This window comes from Bombyx mandarina, chromosome 01, assembly GCF_030267445.1.
Source record: "Bombyx mandarina strain Sakado chromosome 01, ASM3026744v2".
Classification (NCBI taxonomy): Eukaryota; Metazoa; Arthropoda; class Insecta; order Lepidoptera; family Bombycidae; genus Bombyx; species Bombyx mandarina.
This window is the reverse complement of record NC_143208.1, coordinates 15,205,089-15,231,155: the sequence shown is the minus strand read 5'-3', so window position 1 is coordinate 15,231,155 and position 26,067 is coordinate 15,205,089. Positions and strand designations below refer to the sequence as shown.

The 26,067-nt window shown below is 35.7% G+C and overlaps 2 protein-coding genes across 2 annotated transcripts in view; one reads left to right on the top strand and one right to left on the bottom strand.

The window, feature by feature from the left end:
• alpha-Man-IIb (alpha-Mannosidase class II b) overlaps window positions 1–13,824 on the top strand; it is a 109,756-nt gene extending 95,932 nt beyond the window's left edge. The window contains exons 5-8 of the mRNA XM_089733256.1: window positions 2,954–3,046; window positions 4,431–4,625; window positions 9,393–9,504; window positions 9,592–13,824. Coding sequence (XP_089589382.1) covers window positions 2,954–3,046; window positions 4,431–4,625; window positions 9,393–9,504; window positions 9,592–12,284 — 3,093 coding nt within the window. The 3' untranslated portion in view covers window positions 12,285–13,824. The remainder of the gene's footprint in view (window positions 1–2,953; window positions 3,047–4,430; window positions 4,626–9,392; window positions 9,505–9,591) is intronic.
• On the bottom strand, window positions 13,818–22,931 carry Arl5 (ADP-ribosylation factor-like 5). Its single transcript, XM_089733326.1, has 5 exons — window positions 22,562–22,931; window positions 20,497–20,705; window positions 17,593–17,718; window positions 15,441–15,550; window positions 13,818–14,096 (listed from the first exon to the last, which is right to left on the bottom strand). Exons 1-5 carry the CDS (start codon window positions 22,605–22,607, stop codon window positions 14,048–14,050), a joined length of 540 nt encoding a protein of 179 aa, XP_089589452.1. The 5' UTR covers window positions 22,608–22,931; the 3' UTR covers window positions 13,818–14,047.
• Between the last annotated feature and the right edge of the window lie 3,136 nt (window positions 22,932–26,067).

The window sequence follows — 26,067 nt, the reverse complement described above, 5'->3', positions numbered from 1 at the left end:
CCCAGGGAGGCGTCCCAGCTAGCACGCACGCCGCCTCGAACGAGACGGTGCGGTATCCACGAACCGCCCTGACCGCAATCGCGCGCTGCGGACGTCGCAACGCCGCAACGTTGTCGCGGGTCAGGGCGTGGCACCACACGGGAGCCCCGTACAGTGCCATCGACCGCACCACCCCCGTGTAGAGGCGGCGCACCACCACGTCAGGCCCCCCGACGTTCGGCAACAGCCGACTCAGCGAGCCGGCGACCGCCATCAATCGGGGACCTAATCTCTCAAAGTGAGTGCGGAAGCTCCAACGACCGTCCAGTACGAGACCGAGGTACCGTAATCCGGTCGCCTCGATCTCGACGCGAACGCCTCCGATCACAAGGTGGGCCCCCTGAGGCGGCGCTCTCCGGGCCCCGTGAAACAACAGGGCCTGGGATTTATCGAGCGCCACCTCCAGACCCAGCCTTCGGATCCTGCCGATGACGAAGGCCACCCCCGCGCAGGAAAGACGGGCAGACTCTCGCAAGTCCCTCCCCCGGGCCACGACCAAAGTGTCGTCCGCGTAACAAACTACGCTCAGACCCGGAAGAGGAGCACTTAGGGCGCTACGCAGGACCCAGTCGTAGCCGATGTTCCACAAGAGAGGGCCAAGGACCGACCCCTGTGGAACACCGCACTGGACGGGGAAGCGGAGCACCGCCCCACCGTGCCCGGTGCACACGACCGACCTGTCCTCGAGGTAGGACCCGATCAGCCGACGGAGATACGCAGGGACGCCGTGATACTCCAGCGCCCCTGCGATCACCGACCAGGGCAAGGTGTTGAACGCGTTGGCGATGTCAAGGGACACCGCCAGTGCAACCCCGCCCCGGCCGACAGCCTCATCAGAGAGGGCACGCACGCGCATCACCGCGTCGATGGTCGAGCGGCCCTCCCTGAATCCGAACTGCTCCGCTGACAGATCGGGACCCACCCCCTGCACAAAGGGTTAGTGCAACATTCTTAGATTAAAGAAGTTCGGCCGTGTTCAAATATTTCTTGATAATACGTAGGTCAAAGTAATTTGTTAACTAAAAGTTATAATGAGGCAACTCATGTCTTTCTGATAGCAAGACCACTAAGCCTCGAATCCTTGACACGTTTAGTATCTCAATACAAAATGAATAATATTAAAAAAAAATATATATCTTAATTTAATATTGACATGGGGTTTCATATTTAAATCTCGAATCGTAATTTAACGCATCACACAAAAGTATCTGGTGTTTTCATGTTCAATAGTGTGCAATAATAGTAGTCACACAAAAAATCATTAAACTGGTACTACATTTAAAAAACCGTAAAAGTATTTATTTAGATATTGTCTAGAAAATAGTTTTGTATTTAGAGATTTTTCGAGAACGAATACCGGAATATTACAAATATTTGATATTTCTTTCTTTTCAACCAAACAAAAGGGAAATTGAAGACAAAATTTTAATGTCGGAAACTTTGCTTGTGTTATGGTAGATCGTGAGTTGGTACCGCCGGTATCCTTGTCAGTGCCACAAAGCAATCAGGCATTGCGGTTTGCAGGATGGAGCACGACAATATTCTGTGCCTGTGTCCGTAATTGTGACAAATCCTCTGGAAATGTTACATACAATTAGTGATAGTCAATTAGTGTTATACACGATCCTGTGGATCGAATAGTAAACAGAACAGTCGACGTCGCCCTCAACACGTCATTACGGATCCTCCCGATCGATTAACGGCACTTTTAGGTACCTCAAGCACCGGTCACCGTCCTCGCCGAAACAGTCTTGCGACAAAGGGCTAGGCGTGTAAATTAACCCATAAACACAACCCACTGAGTTTCTCGTCGGATCTTCTCAGTGGGTCCCGTTTCCAATCGGATAGTAGATTCTGCGAAGCACTGCTCTTGCTAAGGCCAGTGTTAACAACACCTCCGGCTTAAGCCCAGAGAGCTCACCTACACGCTAGGGTAACGCTGATATAGCCTCTCAAGGCTATCAGCAAAGGTAGAAAAAAAAAGGTGACAAAGCTTATATGAAAATCCACTGGAAATGTTATATTCATTTAATGATAGTCAATTAGTGAAGAATGGCTGAGTTTCACTAGTGATGTATAAGAATAATTTATATTTCTAGTTATTTATGTTTCTTCTTAATATTTTAAATCTATAAACAAAATCTACTACAAGTTCTACTCAGTTGCGTAGAAATATAAGCAGAGTTCTGCAATCGAAGCAAAAAAATCATGCACTATGGGAACGGGGAACGGGGAACAAAAATAAAAACAGGGTTGTTTTGGCACTGAAAGATTCACGAAAGACACACCAAGTTGGTTACACACCAATTTGTGTGTCTCGTGAAAGTGAAGAATATCATTGGAAAGTAACCGAGTGTATGCTGGCTGGGCCACACTTATGGGCCGTCACAAAATCCATATGAATCGCAGGACTGCTGGAATTTAATTTAGTATGCCATCACTCGCGGTCGATTTCTTCAAACTAAACATGCAAACATTTTGTACCCAAACTTAAATACTAATCAGAAAACATTTATTTGTTACTAAAATGTCGTCAAAACATAACGGTTCTAGAAAAAAATACCGCAGTCCTGAGAAGAATAGGAGAAACAAACTTTGTTTTATTAATTACTACTTTGTAACTACTAATATTGTGTTACTTTTTTTTGTTAAATATAATGTTTGTAACTTATATAGAAATAATAAATAAACAAAGTCTGGAGTGAAAAACCTCGCTCCTACATCGTGTTGATTGTTAGGTAATTACTGACTTCATAAAAAGCATTACTGCACAAAAGTTCCTCGATAATTTTCTTAGTTCTATGTATGGGCAATGATTGAACGTTTTGCGGGAAGCTTGTCCTAAAGCACGCACGATTTACGACTCGAACGATCTTGTTTTAATTACAATTTATGATTAGGCCTTTTTTTCTAGCCGAGCTGGTTGCGCACAAAGGAATTCTGGGACAGGACCTTTGAGGAAAGATACGAGAAGATAAAGAACGATAGCCGTCGACCAAGACTTAAGGTATAACATAACTTATTTACATTTTATTGGTGCTTCCTTTTCGTTATGCTAAATTATTTTTCTATACTTTTTTTTTTGCTATGCTTAAAAGATTTTTCCTTTAATATCAGTTTATCTGGACAAGAGGTCCTACCATCAGTAAAAAACTTTCACGTTTATAATATTAGAACGTTTTGGTGGGAACGCGAGGAGTGAAGTTAAGTGATTTGTGATTGTAATTTATTTTGTTTATTCAGTGATTCTTCAGGTTTAAATGTGTAATAACGATGGTTTATTTTAACTGTTTACCTGTATCTGTGATAGGGGACAGATGTGGGAAAATGAAACAAAACCGCTGAACGTAACTTCTCGGGGATCCTCCAAAACTTCCTCTGAAAAGTCTCAGTAAATGACCACCATTTTACTGAGATTCTATTTTTTACCATATCCTCTCATTTCCTTTCATTTCATTTCATTTCATAATATCATTTTTCATATAAAAAGTTATCATTAAAATTAAAATTAAACTTGACCTAAAGGTCTTAGTTACCAGGTCATAAAATCCCTTAAAAAAGTTTATAACATTAATATAGATCCAACATGCATTGTTTTTGTTAAAACCCTATTAACAGTATTATCGCCTTATTTTAAAAAAAAGTGCAATACCTTTGGTGCGGTATCTGGCCCCCGAGCAATTGAGCTTAGGCGGCGCACGCTAATCTAGGCACGAGCCTGGCCACTCAATGCCCCGGGGTGTTTGTTGCGCCAACTTTCTATTAAAGTTGCCGTATATTTCATAATTGACTTAAATGGTATTGCAAGTTTAAAGCGCTTTGACGCATTTATGAATATCATATTATAGTTTTTTGTTTGTTTGAATTAACTAATAGGTATGGGACACAGACTATATTATTGCACGCTTTCTAAAATATAACTTTTTTTTATTGCTTTGATGGGTGGACGAGCTCACAGCCCACCTGGTGTTAAGTGGTTACTGGAGCCCATAGACATCACGTAAATGCGCCACTCACCTTGAGATATAAGTTCTAAAGTCTTAAGTATAGTTACAGCGGCTGCCCCACCGTTCAAACCGAAACGCATTACTGCTTCACGGCAGAAATAGGCATGGTGGTGGTACCCACCCACGCGAACTCACAAGAGGCCCTACCACCAGTAAAAACAACTACAAAGGCTTTTTAAATTGATATTTATTTTGAGGATATTTAAGGCGTTTGTAACGGTTCGGTTCGGTTTCGAAATTATATTTTCACTGATCTTTTTATTTATACGTTAGCCGAAAATATTGTGGTATCGTTTTAAGAGCATGTTTAAAGTTATTTGTTTTATCAATATCAAATGGCTTGTGTTTCGCGGTTACTGAGTTAAAATTCTTGTTCCGTTTTAGGTGATCGTTGTGCCTCATTCTCACAATGACCCGGGATGGCTGAAGACTTTCGAGCACTACTTCGAATGGAAAACCAAAAACATCATCAACAACATAGTGCAGAAATTACATCAGTACCCGAACATGACCTTCATCTGGACTGAGATATCGTTCCTCAACTCTTGGTGGGAAAGGTCTCATCCCATTAAGCAAAAGGTGCGTGTAACTGCGATATTAATTGGCTTAGATCTTAAACTATTCGACAGTATTATCGATACGCAATTAATTTACCAGAACCTAATGGAGTTAATGGAGTTTTCTCCGTGTATCGTTGTCACGAGTCTCGCTTGTCCTGAGTGTGCTTTGTGGTTCATGCAGGGTAATAATGTCTTTGGCCCCTTACTTATTCTCGGACTTTCTCAAATGCGTTACGGTAAGCACAAGATGGAGAGTAAGATCTAAATTAGAGAACGAGCCTGGATTCTTCAGACTCATTAAACATCAAGCAAGTTTTTGCCAGACTGGGACCACCATTTACTATATACGGGTCTTACACTTTACTCCTCTCGGTTCCCCTCGCTCTCTCACATCGAGAGACATCAGTGTGCTATATCTCATTGATGGGACAGCAGCCGATCGTCATCACATCCGTATTAACCCTTCTCCCCTCCCCCGGAAACCCTCTCCTGTATAGCGACATGCACTCGGCATGGGAACCACGGTCATTCTGGCAGGAGAATTAAAGTGTCACCACACTAGGTGAAACTACCCAGCGTCGCTTATAGACGAATTTGCCTTTGACTTCGTCAGACCTCCAACCCCAACTTGTTACATGTGTAATATTGCTCATTTGCCGAGCACGATCAGTCTGGTACAATATAGGAACGTAACTCTGCACTTATGTTCCATCGAAGCAAAGATAGAGTTCAACTCCAACTATGTATCTGTCGTCATTCAGCTCGGCCGTCCCTGGCATTTCTATGACTATGGTGGATTGGCAGAAATTGAATATTAGTTTGGCAGAAGCCACATCGCCAATCCTCCCAGACAGTCCGCATTTCACTACGTCCCACCCAGGACTATGGCGAATCAGTATATATCCTGACAAACCATCGCGATAGGCAATGCACTCCATCAAGTCAGTGTGGAGAACTTCTCCCCCCGCATCAGACTGTCCCCCGAGCTCAGGAATCTGAAAAAAAAAAAGGGGAACGCGTCAACCCGGGCTTATGGTCGTTATCCCACCGAATCAAACCGGGTCCGGATGCGTCGTCTAGAGATATGTCAGAAAAAGCCGCTGCGGGAAGAGCTCTAATCTAAAAATGAACTCTAGTTGAATGACCATCGAATTGAAATTACAAAATTACAAAATAAAAACTACACAAGCAAACGCACCTGGAATGCAAATATTCCTCTGATATCGTTTAGTGTGTATATTAGGAAAATTATGATAGGCATCCATCATAATACTACTCCAATATCATTTAACGTGTATATGAGGAAAATTAAAGATTTATCTAGTGGAAAAAAAAACTTCATGATCAAGACTCATGTACAGAGTTTTAATTGTTCGCCATTTGTATTTGTGTCAATGTAACTATACTGGTGTGCGAATCCGGTAGGCACCAGTTTTACCAATGTAACACGAATTATTCCGACGATGAAGAGATAATGTAGTGTCGTTTTGGTTTTCAAAACCACAAAAATAATAATTTGCGTAATTACTGGACGTCTTGTCAGCCTGCACGGATAGGTACCACCTGTTTATTTCTATCGTGAAGCAATAATGTGTTACAGTTTGATGGGTGAGGCGGCCTCTGTAAATCTGAGAGTTAGAACTCATCTCTCAACGCTGGTGGCGGCGGCATTTACGTTGTGATGTATATAGGCTCCGGTGACCCCTTGACACAAAGTGGGCCTAGATACATTCTATTATACATTCATACTATTATTATATTAATTAAGCTAGTCATAATAGTCAAAATGTTGATATAGCAAACGTGAACTTTGCACGTAGCAAATATTTGCGCGACACGGAGGATATGACAGACAGATCGACTGAAACTTAAGTAAAATTGAACTAAAAACAATCTGCGGAATAACAAGATAGTGTATGTAATAAATTCTGCCAAAGATTTTATTTACCGTTTCGTATATTTTCTAGTTTCACGTTTTCGTAACACAAACCTGTAAAATTACAAGAAAAATATAACTACATAAAAAATCAGCTCATCCGAATATCATTTAAACATTTCCATTCGAATTTGTCATTACAAATAACTTTGAGTTTTCTTTTGATTAAAACAAGATAATACGTTTGCTTACAGTCGACGTGTTTTCTCTTTGTTGTCCAAGTCTGTCGGGACTCAATCACAGCTATAAATGAAAACTGAAAGCATTCAATACGAAAAAATTCTCTTTGAGTTATGTTAAAAGCCAATTAATTTTATTGATGCCTGCAATTATAGTTGAGTGGAGATCTAAGCTTACGGACTTGTCACGAGTGGACACATTCTAAATTTGTTTTGAATGTTTTTGATACTTATCACTCAAATAGGTATCACAAATGTACATAATAATATAATTAAATACAGACGTGTTGTAGTACTGAGATGAAATAAAAAATGATTACTAACACTATCTTTGTAAAAAAAAAAAAAACTTTTACGCATTGTTCTTCTAATTTATAACCACGAATACCTACTGTGATCGTAATAAAATTTTAATCTAATGAAAAATATTTCACCCAATAAAAATTGTAATACTTTCAAGAGCTAACTTTCATATTCGAATTGCACGTTTTTTTTGCAACTTTAAAGTGTAAAACTCATGGTAAAACAAAAACTGGTAACTGGTAATTTCCTAGTTCATAATAATATTACTGTAGTTGGAATCTTAATACTTCACATATACGTGTGTGCGGTTGTGCGTTGAAGTTAAAAAGGGGAACAACGGTATAATAGTCATTGCTCGGTAGACCCACGGTCCAAATGTTATCAAAACTTTTTTATTTGCTTAGATGGGTGGACGAGCCCATCTGGTGTTAATTGGTTACCGGAGCCCGTAGACATGTATAACGTAAATGCCGCCACTCACCTGGAGATATGAGTTCTAAGGTCTCAGTATAGTTACAACGGCTGCCCCACCCTTCAAACCGAAACGCATTACTGCTTCACGGCAGAAATAGGCGGGGTGGTAGTACCTACCCGTGCAAGAGGTCTTACCACTAGTAAAAAACATTTTTTATTATTATTATTTAATTATTTATTCAAGCCTATTTTAAAAATATCATTAGCGCGAATATCTTCTGTTCTACAATACTGCTACATAAAATTAAATATTTGCAAGAAACAATTCCTACAGTACTTCTGTATTTGAACGAAGGTATAATGTTCCCGTTTCAATCGAAGTTTTGTCCTCAAAGACATGTTGTAGCCTGAATCTGGCATTGATGCACTTTCTAACATCGTTCATTTTCATGAGCGATGGCAACCACTCACTATCATATGGGCCGTATTACAGTCTGCATAAAAATGTAATTAAACTGATTTTGTGTTTATTAATTATTAAATTATTAACGTTTCAAATGCCCTCCATAAATGTAACTAAATCATTGAATGAATAAAGTATTAAACCTTTTTTCTATTTAGATATAAATAGTTAAACCTCTTCAGGCGCATTGTCATGTATATGTACATTTGGTTTGTTTTTATTTAATTATTTATATATTTAATTTTACGCAAAATGGTTATATGTGGACAAATTATTGTGAAAAATAGTTTTTAATATAAAACTGAACAAACGCAAAATGAGATTAGATTAAATTCATGTTTTTATAATACTTTAAAAAAATCGTCCTTATAGAGGACTAGCGACCCGCCCTCGCTTCGCTTCGGAAACATTAAAACACAAATGAAACCAAAAAAAAAAAATATTTTTTTTTTTAAAAAGTAGCCTATGTTCATCAGGGACAATGTCGGCTTCTAATGGAAAAAGAATTTTTCAAATCGGTCCAGTAGTTTCGGAGCCTATTCGAAACAAACAAACAAACAAATCTTTCCTCTTTATAATATTAGTATATAGATAAAGGAACATTTTTTAAGTAGGTGTTGGTTCACGGAAAGTCATTTTTCGGTATAATCAATAACTCGCCTTCGTAGACTGCGGAGCATTCGGCTCGCCTGATGTACAGTGATCATCGACGCTTATAGACGCCAGCAATACCGTTACATTATAAACGTGCTTTTATTTAGTTGTCTGAGCGTATTTTGTTAAATTTAGCATCAATATAATCATTTTTAACCTTCGAAACGTCATTCAAAGTAAATAAAACAATCGTATTGTCAGATTTCAATAGTTCGAAAAGTTTTAGATCGCATCGTAAAAAGTTTGTTGCCTCGATTCCGACAGGTAACGAAGTTTGATTTACGCAAACTTCGCGAAACTGCATCATGTGCATTCAAACGTTCTCTGGTTATCGGTAACGCCATCTCGCATGTAATACAGGCAAATGTGTTTTATGGGTCTTGGTGATAGATGGCTCTCGTATCTCAGATGCTGCCGACGCGGTGACGTCAGTGATTTATGAATTTCGAATTTACGCGGGTTTCGATGATGCTACGCGTACGTCAATGCCAAAAATTATCTTAAAAAAATATCTCAGATCTTTGTCCCTAGTCAGTAATTTACGTGCTGCATGAATTTATAAACAAGAATCGTAAGTATGTACGTATTTAGCAAGATTTGATGTCGAACAAACAGGACGTGTGATATAAAAATTGCTTTGCGAGAAAGGCACGGGGAATAATCCCTATAAAAATGGCCAATAAATTTAGAATTATCTTAAAACTTTATTAACCAATTTTAAATTATCTCTTCCATAGCTACCTTCACACATACATAGTTTTAGTTTATTTGGTTCAACCAATCCAATTGATATTAGTTCGCAAATGATTATGTATACAAACCGTTTACATTTTACAGGCATTAAAGAAACTCATAAAAGAAGGACGCCTGGAGATCACAACTGGCGGTTGGGTGATGCCCGACGAAGCTTGCACTCATATTTACGCGTTGGTTGATCAGTTCATTGAAGGTAAGTCTCCAACACATCGTTAAAGCATCAGCTGGGATGTGTATGAATCCAACAAACGTGAACATTAATGGTGAATTCGTACTTCAGGTCATCACTGGGTGAAAACCAACCTCGGTATAGTTCCCAAAACCGGTTGGTCCATCGACCCCTTCGGTCACGGCCCAACTGTACCTTACATATTAGACAAAAGCGGGTTAGAAGGAACCATAATTCAGAGGATACATTACGCGTGGAAACAATGGTTCGCTCAACGACAGATCGAAGAATTCTACTGGATCACCGGCTGGAAGTCAAAAAAGCCAACGATGATCGTTCACAACCAACCTTTCGACATATATTCTATAAAGAGCACGTGCGGCCCTCATCCCTCGATCTGTCTCAGTTTCGATTTCAGAAAGATTCCTGGCGAGTATTCCGAATACACCGCCAAACACGAGGACATTACTGAACAAAATCTCCACTCCAAATCGAAAACGTTAATAGAGGAATACGATCGCATCGGTTCGTTGACTACCCACAACGTGGTCCTGGTGCCGCTGGGCGACGACTTCCGATACGATTACGACATCGAATTCGACGCCCAATACATCAATTACATGAAAATGTTCAATTACATTAACGGCCACAAGGAACAATTCAACGCTGACGTTCAATTCGGCACTCCTTTGGACTATTTCAATGCGATGAAAGAACGTCAATCCGATATTCCGACACTGAAAGGAGATTTCTTCGTTTACTCCGATATATTTAGCGAAGGTAAGCCAGCTTATTGGTCCGGGTATTACACCACACGACCGTATTTGAAGATCCTCACGCGGCAGCTGGAACATCAGCTTCGTACCGCGGAAATATTATTCACCCTTGTTTCAAACTACTTGAAGCAGTTAGACGATCGCAAACTGATATCGTCCGAGAAGAAACTTGAAAAGTCATATGAGAACCTGATCACCGCGAGGCGAAACTTGGGGCTCTTCCAGCATCACGACGCTATTACTGGGACATCGAAATCTGCTGTTATGCAGGACTACGGCACCAAATTGTTCACGAGCATCAACCACTGCATTCGGCTGCAGGAGACCGCCCTTACTACTATAATGGTTCCAGACGAAACACTGCACGGACAGAATATCATACAAAGCGAAATGGAATGGGAAACATACGGAAAACCAATCAAGAAACTACAAGTATCATATGTGGACAAGAAGAAAGTTATCCTGTTCAATCCCCTAGTCGAGAGCAGAACTGAAATCATAACGCTCTCCTCAAACACAACTAATGTTCGAGTTTACGATACGAGACAAGGCAAGCACGTGCAATATCAGATCGCGCCTAATATAGACGTACACGAAGACGGAAAACGCGTCATAAGCGACACTAACTTTGACATAACGTTTGTGGCAACACTCCCGCCGCTCACCTCGGTCACTTTCAATCTCGAAGAGCACGTCGGTGTGGCTAACCACTGCGTTGTGTTCTGTAACAGCTGCAACGATAAATCGGACGGCGAAAGTCTATTCGTAACGAAGAAAATGATGCCCGGAGACATTCAATTGGAGAACTCGGTGCTAAAGCTATTGATTAACAGGCACACCGGCTTCCTTAGACAGATATACAGAAAAGACGTTTATAAAAAGAATGTTGTCGAAATGCAATTCGGTGCATATCAGAGCGCCCAGAGACACTCTGGAGCGTACCTGTTTATGCCCGACTACGATTCTCCAGAGAAGAACGTTTTGAACACATACTCCAACTGGGACAAACAATCCGAAGACAACATTATTATCGTTTCCGGTCCCGTATCGCGAGAGATCACGATTATGTATTTGCCGTTCCTCATACACACAATTAAGATTTTTGACGTAGACGATCCGATACTGTCCCGAGCGGTGCTCGTCGAAAACATAGTAGACTTCGAGGATCCACCAAAGAACCGAGACACAGAACTGTTTATGAGAATTCAAACCGACATACAGAACGGCGAACCGCCCGAATTCTACACCGACCAGAACGGCTTTCAATATCAGAAACGTACAAAAATCGATAAGCTTGGCATCGAAGCTAATTATTATCCTATCACGACTATGGCTTGGATGCAGGACAAAGAAACGAGACTGACTTTGATCACGAATCACGCGCAGGGAGCCGCTTCATATGAACCGGGGCGCTTGGAAGTGATGCTCGACAGACGCACGCTCTACGACGATTTTAGAGGCATCGGCGAAGGAGTGGTCGACAATAAGCCCACCACATTCCAAAACTGGATCCTACTGGAGACGATGCCTGGGGCACGAATCGGAAAAGACAACACTGATTCTATGAACACGAGAAACTTTAGTCCAGAACAGAAGACCAACCATTATGAATTGCCTTCTCACTCGGCCGACTATTTGAGCAGAACCTTCAATTATCCAGTCAACGTATACCTTTTGGATACTAGCGAAATGGGAGAAGTGGCTATCAAGTCGTCTCAAACGTTCGTTGAGAACTTCCCCAACGGCATACATTTGGTGACACTCCGAACCATAACCGACGACGTCTTAGAACAGTTCCCCAGTACATCGAGCTACATGGTCTTGCAGAGACCGGGTTATTCCTGTACTATCGGTAAATTCTCAAAACGAGTTCCCAGTTTTAATTCGAAATCGAAATTTAGCGGACTCATCATCAACAACTTGACTTCAGTCAGTTTGACGGGTCTAAAAACCTACCAACACCTGTACGACTTAGAAGACATCGAACTTGAACCGATGGAGGTGAAGACGTACAAAATCAAGTTCTAAAGACTGCTGTTTCATAAAATAATAAAATATACATTTTATATAAATAAATTCCCTCGCGGTAATGGAAATTGCGTAACTAGTGAATTACATTTACGGTGATATTTAGTTTTAGTATCTCCGTGTCTATATATCCAATTAGTAACGATTGATATTTAATATTGATGAAAATATTACATATTTGATTTATATATAGATAGCACTGATAAATTCGCAGTTGATTTTTAAAATGCGATTTATTATTTCAAATAGCCGCTAATCTTGCCTCGTTGTTTCGCCAGATTCATTAACTGATGTGAAAAAATTATAAAAGTTGAACTATATTCATCTACCTCAAAACCAAATGAAATTTATAACAATGAATGTTACATAACAAACTTACTAACAGTTTATAAGTTAACATAATTCAACTTAAAGCACAGTTAATTTTTTAGTTGAATCTCTGATATAAATAAAATTGTTGTCCAGTAATTTTTATGTTTGTTTATTTTATTATTATTATTATTATTGAACGCACTGATTAATCTGACAATTTATTTAATTAAAGGGTTTATATTTAAGTTATAATAGTGCACGATGTTATTTTGCTGTGATAGCCATCATGACACCGTCTCGCTATATAGTTAGTTACCAAAAATATGATTTATTTTATTTATATTTATTAAGCGTGTTTATTCTATTACCAACTGCTTCAAAAGTTAATGGACACAAGAATTTTAATCTACATAGACAAATGCTTTGCCAAACGTTTCTATGAAACTGTTTTTATATATTACATATTTTTTATTAATAATTTTAATATTATTAACTTTAGTATAAGAATATTGTTGTTAGGCCAATATGTGTAGTTATGAAATTTTGTAATAAAATGTTAATGTTTTTATTATTTTTTTCATTCATTTTGGGTTGTGCTGTAGATTATTTCATATTAATTTTAGTTTTGTTCTATAAAACATATTATGACTGAATTACGTGGCAAGTTTAAAATCAATGTGAATAATATGTGGCTAATTAAAACAAGCCAGTGTTGGCGAGGACCAAACAAATTAATATTTCCATTTTAAAAACTTTTCTGTGTGTCTGTTTGATAATTAACGCTTGTTTTAAATATAGAAATATATATTTTCAGTAGGTTAGAGTAAAAAATATAATAGTATAAAAGTGCACTTTTTAGATTGCAAAGTAAATTTCACGAATATATTCCATTGTATTGTGACGATCTGGGCTTGTGACGTTTCGCTTTACAATTAAAGTTCAAAGATTCTATTAATATAGATAAAATATACATTTAGCTGTTTGCACGATATTTTCTGTTGTAATTAATTTACTATCTGTAATCATCATATATTATTAAAGTTTGATTATAAAAAATTTGTTCCAAAAAGATTTCTGAATCTTTGTGACTTTCGATGATTTTTTATTGTGATTTGGTTGTATTTCAAAATTTATTATAGTTATGAATTATTTATTAATTCTAAGTAAATGATGTACATGTTTTTATTTAAGAAAAGTCGGTAGTTGAAAATAAAATATTAATGAAAAATTCATGGTCTTTATTTTATTAACAAATATTTTCATGTTAATCAATATAATAAAATGATCATTATAATTATAAATGATTATCATAATAATCGATAAAAAGGAAATATTTTAATACCAGTCATAAAATGAAATTAATTGAATTATTGTGATGCTACATAATTCTAATTCAACAATGATTAGAATAGTACCTAATGTTCAAAGATTTCGCCTGCGTCATCGGATGGTCATTTCTTCTTTATTCGACTGGCGATCCATTCTAAACCTAAATGTAACCTGAAATACAAACATACAATTAATCATTTAAGCCGTATTAAACACGACCACCGATATTTACTTCTGAACGGATATGTGTGTGAGTCGTAGGATATTTAAAAAATAAATTATCGTGTGGTACATATATAGCCACCCTACTGTTTTAACCCTTTGAGCACGAACCGTCGGTAGATCGACTCTCTGTTAATGCGTATAAGGTGCGGAGCGTCGGAATATTGACTACTTGCACAGTTAGATTATAGGTGTTAGGCATCGACCTGTATGGATGTGTCTTAGCGCGCGCATGTAAAATGTTCTTAGTTAATAACATTTATAAATAACCATTTAAAATTGTTGTGAATTTAGCATTGGTTTTTGTAATTTTGTTAAAGTTGAAAGTTTTTTATAAGGTACTTTTTTCAAAAATCCTTTAGCAATTTACTAACTTAAACACATACTTATTACAATGGAATAACTTAAACACATACTTATTAGATATTCGATTTCGAGAGAAAATTGGACATGTATGTTTTGAATTAATTCTAAGTAGTAGGGCACGTATTTATGATCAGCCAGCTTACTTCTGCCGGCGAAGCATCATGTATTCGAGTCAATATGATGGGAAACTGCATTCACGCTGTTTTGTCTATGGGCTCCGCAACCACTTATCACGATATGATCACACGGTCCCCTATCCATCTAATCACCTAGTGCAACAAAAAAGGTAAAAATCTACGCTTAATTACACCACTACTCTATTAATAATATACGACGAGTTATATTATTATAATACGCTCGTAATGATAATGAAATTGTTATAGTTAATCTTATTTTTGAATATTGTATTTGACAATTTTCTTTTGTTTTAATTTTGAGCCACAAAACAGGACAGGACAATGAAAAATTATACTGTGAACTTTTTTAAATTACACCGACACAGAATTATACCATGAAAAGCGCGCTAAAATAAAATAAAAAAAACGGTCAAAATAAAACGCTGTGTAAGCGCGTGAAACGTTTTCGTTTGCTATTGGTTAATGCGTGCGCGCTAAAGAAATGAAAATGAAGTCAGCTTGCCGATCTTGATATGTCTCATCTATATCTATACTAATATATAAATCTACAGTGGTTTTTACGGATGTTCCGTTATAACTACTGAACCATGCATCCGATTGACTTGAAACTTGGTATTCATGTAGAAAATACATGTACTTAATGGATAGGCTAATATTTATACTAGTGTTGGACTCCCTAATAATAATGAAAATAAATAATAATGTTAATTTTAAATGCCCAGCTAAGCGGGCGAGTACGGCTAGCAAATACATAATATTGTAACAGTCTGATGAGACCGGCGATGCTTACCCCTCACCAGTGAGCGCGCAACACGCCTGTATATGCCAGGGATGTTGCTTTATCGACGTCAAATCTAATTGCTCCGATATTTCAGCTGCTGTCATTGATCCTTTAACGTCCTGAAAAATAATGAATCGAGACTGAACTAGACGATAAGTGGGGTTCAAGATAAAGGACCGAACTGACATATCACTATTTTCATGAGATTTATTATTTAATTGTACTTCGGGCTGGTACTAAGTTAATGTTATTAAAATCTTCACTTATATAATGTAACGCCCTATATTACAAAAAACTTATTCTATCAACACAAGTCTTTTGTTTGATCAGCGAAGAATCACACCTAGAGAACCACATTGCATAATAATCTTCGTGCCGAATTCATCCATAAGTTCAAGCAAAAACTTACAGATCATCTGTACATTTAAATAGGCAAAGACAAAATAGCTGATTATCTTTTCCTTTTGTTTTTACGAGATTTTTTTATTTGACCGCTATTATGTCCCTTTGCGTTATCATTAAAAAACATATTTGGATACCAATACTTTCCCACAATCATAAGAATAAGCCTTATCAACAATACAAGAGACAATGTGATGAATTCAAACACGTAGCGGGTAGCTATCATGAACACAAGGCATTTGACAGATGCCTGAATCTCGCCAACGAATTTTCAAGAAAGTTTGCATATATACAAGTACCTAACATTCGGACTGTCGACGAAGATTCGGGGAGTAAATAAACCCACAAACACAGCCCACTGAGTTCATCTCAGTGGGTCGCGTTTCCGATCTGGTGGTAAATTCTGCAAAGCACTGCTCTTGCTAAGGTTAGTGTTAGCAACGTTGTCAGTTTTGAGCCCCGTCAGCTTACCTACTCATTAGGGTTACGCTGAAATGGCCTCTCAAGGCCATCAGCTTGGTTAGGAAAAAAATCTAGCAACGAATGGAAGTTCTTGCCTTGTTCGTTAACCTCCAAAAATTTATATAAATCGTGTGGTTTCTGTGATTCCACTAAGCAATCACTAGTAATTTTCATTCGTCCTAACTGCAACTTCTGTCACTTGTTTTCACTATTGTATTATTCACATTTAAACGCCAGTCGATGCAGATTTTTTTTCTACCTATTCTAGTAGCCTCGAGGGGTTATTCTAGATTCACCGAACTAGTAGGTGAGGTCGCGGGGCTCAAACCTGACGTTGCTGACACGAACCCTATCCAAAGCCGTGCTTCGCAGAATCTACCACCGGATCGGAAACGCGACCCACCGAGAAGATCCGGCGAGAAGCTCAGTGGGCTGTGTCTCTGGGTTAGTTTACTCGCCGAGACCTTCGTGGCAAGCGAAGGGTTCGACGAGAACGATGACCGGGCGATGTAGATATTATACTATGTTTAGTACAGACAGATTGTTGCAAAATTTAGTATGTAATTAAAGTTTTTAGTTAAAGTAAAATAAAAGTTAGTAAAAAATAAACTCTCTGGTGTTTTTTAATTGACCCACCAAGAAAATTGCTTCATACGTGCTTCAGTCCGATCAGAATACAGTAATGTATATTTGAATAAATTTATTTTTGATGGCACTAGGGAATCAGACAAATGGTTTTCTGAAGATTCAATATTACATACTTTTAAAATCTAATGTCACAGTTACAATTCTAAGTGTTTACAATTTGATTTTTCATTTGATCCTGTGTTGTTAAAAGTAACCTTCATCCTTTCCATTCTTGTTTGTTTTCCATCGATTTATTCATGAACCAAAAAATAAAAGGCCGGATTCCGTGCACCGGATGTCGTCTTTTTTTTCCTTACCCAATAGCTGGTAGCCTAAAGTGCTATTCAAGCTACTAACCAACCGGTAGGTGAGTTCATACCTCAACCTGAGACAATTGCTAACACTAAGTTTAGAGCAAAGCTGCCTAAGAGCAGTATTTTGTTGAATCTACCACCGGATCAAAATCGCGACCCACTGAGAAGAAGATCCAGCGAGATACTCAGTGGGTTGTGTTCTCAGTGTAAGGACTAGGTCGCAGGTCGAGTTAGCTCAGGTGATAATATGCGAAAGGATTGCATCGAGCAGCGATGACTTTCAGTCACCTCAGGCGTTATCCGGAACTTATATCTACTTCGTTACATACATATATATGTATAGTATTAATTAGTACCTGTTTATTAGCGAATACGAGTAAGCATGCCTTGCTTAGTTCTTCGTGGACAAGCATGCGATGCAGCTCTTCCCGGCTTATGCCTAAACGCTGTCGATCTGTCGAGTCGATCACCATTATAACGAACTGTAATAACAAACAAAACAAAAAACAGATAAAAACGCGTTAAGTTTCCAATTTGACGTTATATTATTTGTTAGACGCGCAGCAGAATTCGAGACGGCTTCAGCGAATCACATATATTTTTTTATCGGTACGCTTTTGCGCCTTAATGCTTAAATTCGGCGAGTTATTTATATATAAACAGATTCATCAGATTTTTTTTTTCTTATCGGCTAGTAGCGGTAGCTTGTTATTTTAAGCGAAAAACGACATATTCTATATTAATTATTCAAAGAGATCGTATGACATATTCATCTACTATTGCGTTCGTGGTTCTATACTAGTTTATGTCTCAAACTAATTTTTTTTTGTTAATTCTATTTAATTTATTGGGTACCGACACAAAACACATAAACTACATAATCGTTTATCAATTTTCTGCATCATTACGATTCCTTTTTACTCATAGTGGCTTCACTTTTAACTATGTAGATAGACATTGTGGTCCGTTTTAAATACTTTCCCCAATCTCGGCATTCGATCCTCATTTAAAATTTTGCGTTTAATACTTTAACTTTTTTAAAGCCTTTATTAGAGCACGCGATCTTTTAGCGTTGCTGTTATCCATGAATGATGACGATCATTTACCATTAGGTTAACCAGATTTAACGCGACGTCGATGCTTAAAAAATAAACTTCAATTTAAGAATAAAAAAGACTGGTTAGGATATGTTAATATTAAATGAAAAAAATGTAATTTTTATGTTTGGAGACGTAAATACATCGAACATAGGCGAGCCTAGGAGAGGCCACCATTACCGCCGACTTTCACTATCCATATTACCCTTTGTACAAAAACATCTTTAGATCCATTTATGATATTAAATAACCGATTTTACTTTTCGAAAATATAAATCAATCGTATATATAAACGCAAGATTAAACGACGCTTTCAATCTAATCAAGATCACACGTAAACCGCAGTTAATACAAAAATCTCCGATTTTCACATAGTACCGAACGCTATAATTGACCAGATAGTTAAAGAGCTTAGTATATTTTTAACTAGTTATCTAATATCAGATATTGAAGGCACCACAATAAAACATGATAAAATCGACAGCGAATTTACACTCGATACATTATAGATTAGGAAATATTTCTTTTTTTTTACCCAATCACGAACTACGCATTTCAATGCAGAATGAACGTGCCATAACATTTTTTAAGTTAACTTAGTTACAAATTCCAAACGTTTTGGGTAAGTGACAGGCCAGTGGTTAATCGATGAAATAGAAAATAAGATTTCTAACAACTAATCTGCGTTGTAACTTAACCCGGAGTATACAGCAGTGAAGCCATATTTGGACTTGTCATACAAATTACTATTTGACTAACATCACTTTACATATACAAAAAAAAAAGCTAGTGAGGAAAACGATTTAATTTATTTGTACGTTGAGTTGTCTTGTAGTTTTGAGTAATGTTAAAGTTTGTTGAAATTAAGTAGTTTTCCTCTTCGTGCTCTTATCACACATTAAGTGAGGTCGTCGCAGCATGTCTTCTTATCATGCATTCGACATAAGTTTTACGACCAGCCGCATATCTGTCGTCAGTACGTCACGGGTTATAGCTACCATTGCAATGTGCTACGTGGGAGGAACTTTTCTGTTTCTTTTTTGCTGGTTCTACGATTTTATGATTATAAACTTAAGTTGGAATTTACTAGTGATGCTCCTTTACACCTTTTAGGTCATAGCAAGAGCAATTTAGTGGCTTTTCATTGTACCTGTTTCACATGGACTCAGTAACTGTTTGCTAATTAAGCCATTTCCAAATATATTAATTAGAACCACAACCGCTTCAAGCTATATTGATGTAGATATATGGTCAATCGAGCTTTGCAACTGTTACCAGTAAAGGATGAAAGAAGGAAGCCAGTAAGGACTACTATGTGAATGCTAATGATCAGCTTGGTTATAAGATCGATGTCTCAATTTCATTGGTATTACTGTATTACTAGGATGCTATAATACATTACATATACAGGATGTATATACTAGGATACAGATTTGGGCAGTAGGTAATAATATTGGCACTTTGTGACAGGTAATGCCTTGGCATTAATTGTTGCACATGGATGACGGTATACACTAAAACTATACATATCGTTAGCAAATGGTTCAATCTTCTTTCTGTTGTTTTTAATAAAACAATCCATTAATAATTGCTTCAAAAAGAAATAAACTTAAAAAACAAACTCGCTATGCATCAATTCGCACAAGATTTCATTTAAATAGTGAAATACAAATTAAATTAATGATGCGTACTTATTCGCTAATTGCTTGATGTATCTGCAAACTCAATATCGTTTGATAGATTCAGATTCTTTTCGAGTTTAGAATATTTATTGAAGACCTATTATGAATTTTTTGATAGTTTAACTAGGTAGGATTTAAATGGTTAATTATTTACTTTTGATATTTTTTATAGATGTACTTAAAACAACTGTAGTATGTTTCTTTTACGACTTATTACAGTTGATCAAATAGTTTAAACTGAAACATTGATCATATATAGGCTTAACAATTTAAATTATATTTTAATAGGATGTGATAAGAATCATTTTAGAAATTGTTTTATATTTAGAATACTATTCATTTATTGTCATTCTGTTCAAATCCTGCACTAGCTTCCTCTTGCGCATGAAGGGATATATATCGCAGGGCCACCTGTGCTCTGAAGCATTAATACATATTACATTCAAACCTTTTAGTTTTTAAGCTATAATATTATCATTACCTCACTATTTGTGTAGTAAGTATTCCATGCTGATCTCAAGCTTTGTTGTCCTCCTAAGTCCCACATCACAAACCGGAGATTCTTCCACACAACCTCTTCAACATTCGACCCTATGGTGGGCCGAGTATGTACAGCTTCACCAAGAAGCAGTTGGTATAAAATAGTGGTTTTGCCAGCATTGTCGAGACCCACCAATACGAGTTTATGTTCTGAAATTATATGATATAATGGTAAGTAATACTTCGAACTAAAAGTATTAAATTAAATTTGTATCCTCTCTAGCCATATTTTTGTTGTAGTTTGTCACAATGCACTGAATATATACACTTAGTTGTCCAAGATCATGAAAACTGTTAAGTGAAACTTCAAAAATAATGCATTGGAAATAATAAATGTGAGATTAATCTATAAAAGTGGTTTTAGCAATTGTATTCTCGGACTGAAAATACTTGGTTATATATGTAAAATTCACTAAAAGTATTAATATAGAAAAAATTCATTGATTTTGTTTTATAATAATACATTATGTAAATAAATTAAAAAAAGATCAACAGAAAAAAAGTAGTTTTAATAAGTCTATGATTTGCAAAAAAACTGATGGAAATACTAACAATCAAACTGATTATTACAAAGATACTAAGTCATTAACTATGCATTAACTTAATTTCTATGCTCACAATGTGGATTCTAAAAGAACACATTAAGTAAAACTAAGAACAGTTTATAAAAAAATATTTCACTATTTGTATCATTTATTGAATTTCTAAGCCTTGTTTGTAGAAACCTTGTTTGAAATGGATTTTCAACTATGAATGTTTTTGTGTGTACATTCCTTACTGTGATGTCATGTCACATATGGTCTATGTTTCTCACAGGAAAACAACCAATACAAATCAGTCCCCTTCCACCATTAGACTCAACCCACTTAAGTGTAAATTGCTGTGGAAATTGTCACTTTAGAATTGATATCTACACCCACTACATAAGGCAGTTAATTATTGAAGTATTATTATTATTTTAGGATAATTATTGTTATATTAAGTAGTATTATTATCAGTATAATTTACATTTGAATGTCCTAATTTAATTTGTTGATTATTGACAATAGTCTTTAAATTTACAACAGGAAACAAAGCAATTCTTAAGAAGTATTGCTTTTTTTTTTGTCTAAAATTATTTGTATATTTTGGCAGTGTTCAATTGTAATCTCAATCTCATCATGCAAAAAAAATAAACTATTACAGTTAAACAGTATATTAAAATGTTTTGTATGGTGTCATTTGGTATTTTTGTAAGACTACTTATATGTTTAATCTCATCTTATTAATGGAGTTTTTAATATATCTTTAGTTTTTGTGTTCACAGACAAATAAAACAGAGTCAAAGATAAAAAAAATTCAGTGTTTTTTTATTCGGCTATAATCAAAATATGAATTTATTGGAAAATCAATTCTCTGTTTTTTCACTGTGGTCAACTCACAATTGTAGTTCTATTTATTTATTATATTAAGCTGGACCATATTCATCTTAGAAATTAGTTTCATTATTTGACCAGGTATAAATAATAAAAATTGTATTAATATATGTGTTCTAACTTTCAGTCAAATATATGCCTAGTGAGTTGGAATGATTGTAAGTTATAACATGAACAGCTAAAATGAGAAATAATAAATATAAAATGCTAATAAATTATTAATGAGTTAACATTCTTCAATTGAATTGTATTTACATTAATACAGTGTCGTGTTATTGTTTCAAAAGCATGTGATTAATTAGCTTTTAATATTTTCTTGTACGATACAAATTGTGAACTATACAAAATTTGTAGATATTTATTATAACTATGTTTGTTTTAGCATGTATTGTATAATTTATTAACTATTAAGTATCAAATTATTTTACGAAAGTATTATTGTTAGGCATAATTATCATGACTTGTGCATTTTTATCAGTTTCTTCATAAAAGTGGTGTCTTAATAATACATCTCAAGTTTATCTTATCTTTTGAAGGTTTATAGTAAAAATACCATGAACGCTATGTTTATTTTAACTGCATGTGACATACCCTCATTTCCGAATAAGCTCCATATTTTCGAAATAAGTAAGCCCATCCTGTATGAAGACCTTCATTAACATCCGAGAATTATTGGATTATGACGAAAATTTGGACTACTTGTTCCACATTGCTCGTATTTGTACAGTTATAATGAAATAATAGAATAATATATTGAACCGCACTTAAAAGGTTACGTTTTATACAACTAAATTTACTGAATTACTACGTCGGTTGCATTGTTATGAGCAAATAAATTAACAAAATATGCTACAAACGCGTCACTTTGCGGGGTTGGCCTTTGAATCACTTTCAGCTACTTTGAAGTTTGATCGTCATGCTCTATGTATGTAGTGATTTTTACATCACAGCCTATGTTCTCAAATATTATGTCTATGGTTCATAATTACTATGGTTTGGGTACTTATGTACCTACGGCTGGACCATAGATTATACACTTAATATATTTGAGACTTTTTGGCGGGAACGCGAGTGAAGTTGTGTGATTTGTTTTATTTTGTTTATTTAGTGTTTCTTCAGGTTTAAACGTGTAATAATGGTGGTTTATTAACTGTTTAATATCTGTGAAAGTGCACAAATGTGGGAAAATGAAACAAAGCTGCTGGACGTAACTTCTCGGGTTCCTCCAAAAAGTCCACTTAAAAAAACCCCAGTAAATGACCACCATTTTACTGCGATTATATTTCATCCCATATCATCTCATTTCATTAAATTTCATCCCAGTTGATTAATGTCTCAAATTAATCATCTTCATTTCATTTCACTCCATATTATCATTTTTCATAAAATTAAGAATATAAAGTAAAATAAGACATGACTTAAAGGTCTTAGTTACCAGGTCATAAAATCTCTTAAAAAAAAAGTACCTACGGCTCACTGAATTTGGACCCTCTTTTAAACTTTTATAATTAGATACTCTATAAAAACAAGATTTTATTTGTTGATGGTTTGCTTAATAGATATAAAATAATTAATGATTGCGAATTTAATTGTTTTTATGATCGAACAATCACCAGTAGTTGTCGAACAAACGATAGTTGATCAAAGTTAATTAATCTGAGTGATAAAAATAAAGATATCTAGTAAAGGGAGCCAACTTAAGGGTGATAATTGTTTAGTTAATTATAAATAAATAAAAGACAAACAAACAAAATTTTACATTTGAACATTAATGAACAAACGACGAACAAATAACAAAAAACAAAAAATGTTTAGTTTTATAAAAATGTGTGAGCCGTCACGGGACGCCTGGCAGATGTGAAACATCGACATTATTTTGTAAAAATAATTTGTTTTCAAGTAAAACACAAGTTATGTGTACTGTAGTAAACAACACTGTATACACTACGGAGTATACACTATAGGTATCCGAGCTCAGTGTAGCGATCTCCCTCGGTATATATATACCATCATATAGCGTGGCGACACGTCGCCGCGGCATGGGTCGCCACGCTGGAAATCGGTTTTACGTGCGGCTATAGATGTTTCACATCAAAAAAAATCCGAAAATCAAAAAAAGTGGGGCCAAATTCAGTGAGCCGTTACCTACCTAGTTGATTCTCTTTGTATATAATAGGTCTAACATTCATTCACTAGTCACTGGTATTTAGTCACAGAGTACTAAATACCTTAGCCTGATACACTGATACACATTTAAGAAGAAAATAGTATCACCGTGAATAGGTACCTATGTAGTAAATAAACAATACTAATTTTCTCAAGCTTAGGACGAGTTAGATACCTACTTGTTTTATGATTGTAACGTCATCTATTTCAATTGCTAACCTCAGGATTCCTTGCTAATCTAGTTCCAGAGTCTAAGTTCCAAAATAGCACTAGTAATGTAATTTTGAGCATACGTTTCTACGTATTTCTTTATTAGCCAGTAAATTGTTACGGCATTTACGTTATACTCATTTATTTAGGTTAATTATCTTTTATTGTATGAGGTACAGAGTGAAGTTTAGTTTAAATTTTTTAAAGTCATGTTGTTTTGATTTAAAATGTTACTGTTCAGAATTTATTTGTTTCAATAATATGTCTAATCGATTGTTTGTACATTTATGCTATTTCTGATCCTAAAAGCTCTCTATAATACTTATCAAAATATGTAACGGAAATTGCACTTGAAACTACACGGAAACTTGATTACAGTATAGTATTTATGATGTAGATAATGCTGTGGTGATCATTTGTCATTGCTACTCCACCACATGATATTAATCTGTCAGTGTCGTTTTTAAAGAAGGTTATAAAAAGTATAAAACTATAACATGAGTAACTGTAACATGTCATTTGAGTTCCAGTTAATTTTTAAAAGCGCTAATTTTATATAATGATAATGGATTGGAGTATAAATTTAGAAAGAAAAAAAAAGTTAATTAACATAATGCTGGCAGATTAAAACAAGTATCTTTACTGAATAGAGTTATTAGAGTTAATAGAGAGAGAGAGAGAATAATAATAGAGTTATTATTATAAAGACAAACTTGTTGACGGGAACGCGAGGAGTGAAGTGGTGTATGTTTTATTTTGTCTATTTAGTGTTTCCTCAGATTTAAATGTGTAATAACGGTGGTTTATTAACTATTTAGTATCTGTGAAAGTGAACAAATGTGGGAAAATAAAACAAAGCCGCTGGACATAACTTCTCAGGATCCTACAAAAAGTCCACTGAAAAAGTCTCAGTAAATGGCCTACGTTTTACTGAGATTATATTTGATCCCATATCAACTCATCTCATTTCATTTACTTTCACTAATATAATTTTTCATAAAAATAATAATATACATTAAAATAAGACTTGACCTAAAAGTCTTAGTTACCAGGTCATAAAATCCCTTAAAAAAATAATAATTAAAAAGTTATTTAATAATCTACGTACGGACTACGGTACCTACCTAGAGGTGAATGAAGTTAGCCCCTCAAAAAAAATTTTCTTTCCTGTTTTCTACTTACTTTCTATTAATTCGTTTGTTCATCATTTGTTCTTGATTGTTCACTGTTAATAATTGTTTGTTTTGCATTTATTTATTTTAAAAAAATTATTTAAAATATATGTACAAGTTAGCCCCTCGATTGCAATTTTTAATATTTTTTCGTCCTTAATGACTCGTAAATATTCATTTTCGATTTATTTTTATATAAAATACGTTTGTTCTTTTTCGAAATTACTCATTTTTTGTTTAATTAACTATTTGTATTAGTTGAATAAATGTATGCAAAATATGTGTACTGCGCATGCGTCAACTATAATGCCTAAACTTTCCACGCGGTTTTAATCGTGAAAAAAAAACAGTTATAAATCCTGAAGGATCAATTAATTGGTATACAGTTTAATTAAAATAATTAAAAAGTAAATAAATGAAATAATGTGCATTCGCGTAAGGTTAGACCAAATACAATTTTTCCATCCTCTTACCTATCGTATTAAAATGTTATTTTACTAATGTTAGGAATATAATTCGACTGTGTAAAAAAGTTATTATAATGTATAC

Coding starts and splice junctions, on each gene's coding strand:
- Arl5 (XM_089733326.1), bottom strand. CDS start 22,607: ATGGGCTTACTTATTTCGAAAATATGGAGCTTATTCGGAAATGAGG. Junction 15,551..17,592: donor TCGTATTCGCTAATAAACAG/GTACTAATTAAT, acceptor ATTATTTTTCAG/GACGTTAAAGGATCAATGAC. Junction 14,097..15,440: donor TGCGCGCTCACTGGTGAGGG/GTAAGCATCGCC, acceptor TTTGTATTTCAG/GTTACATTTAGGTTTAGAAT.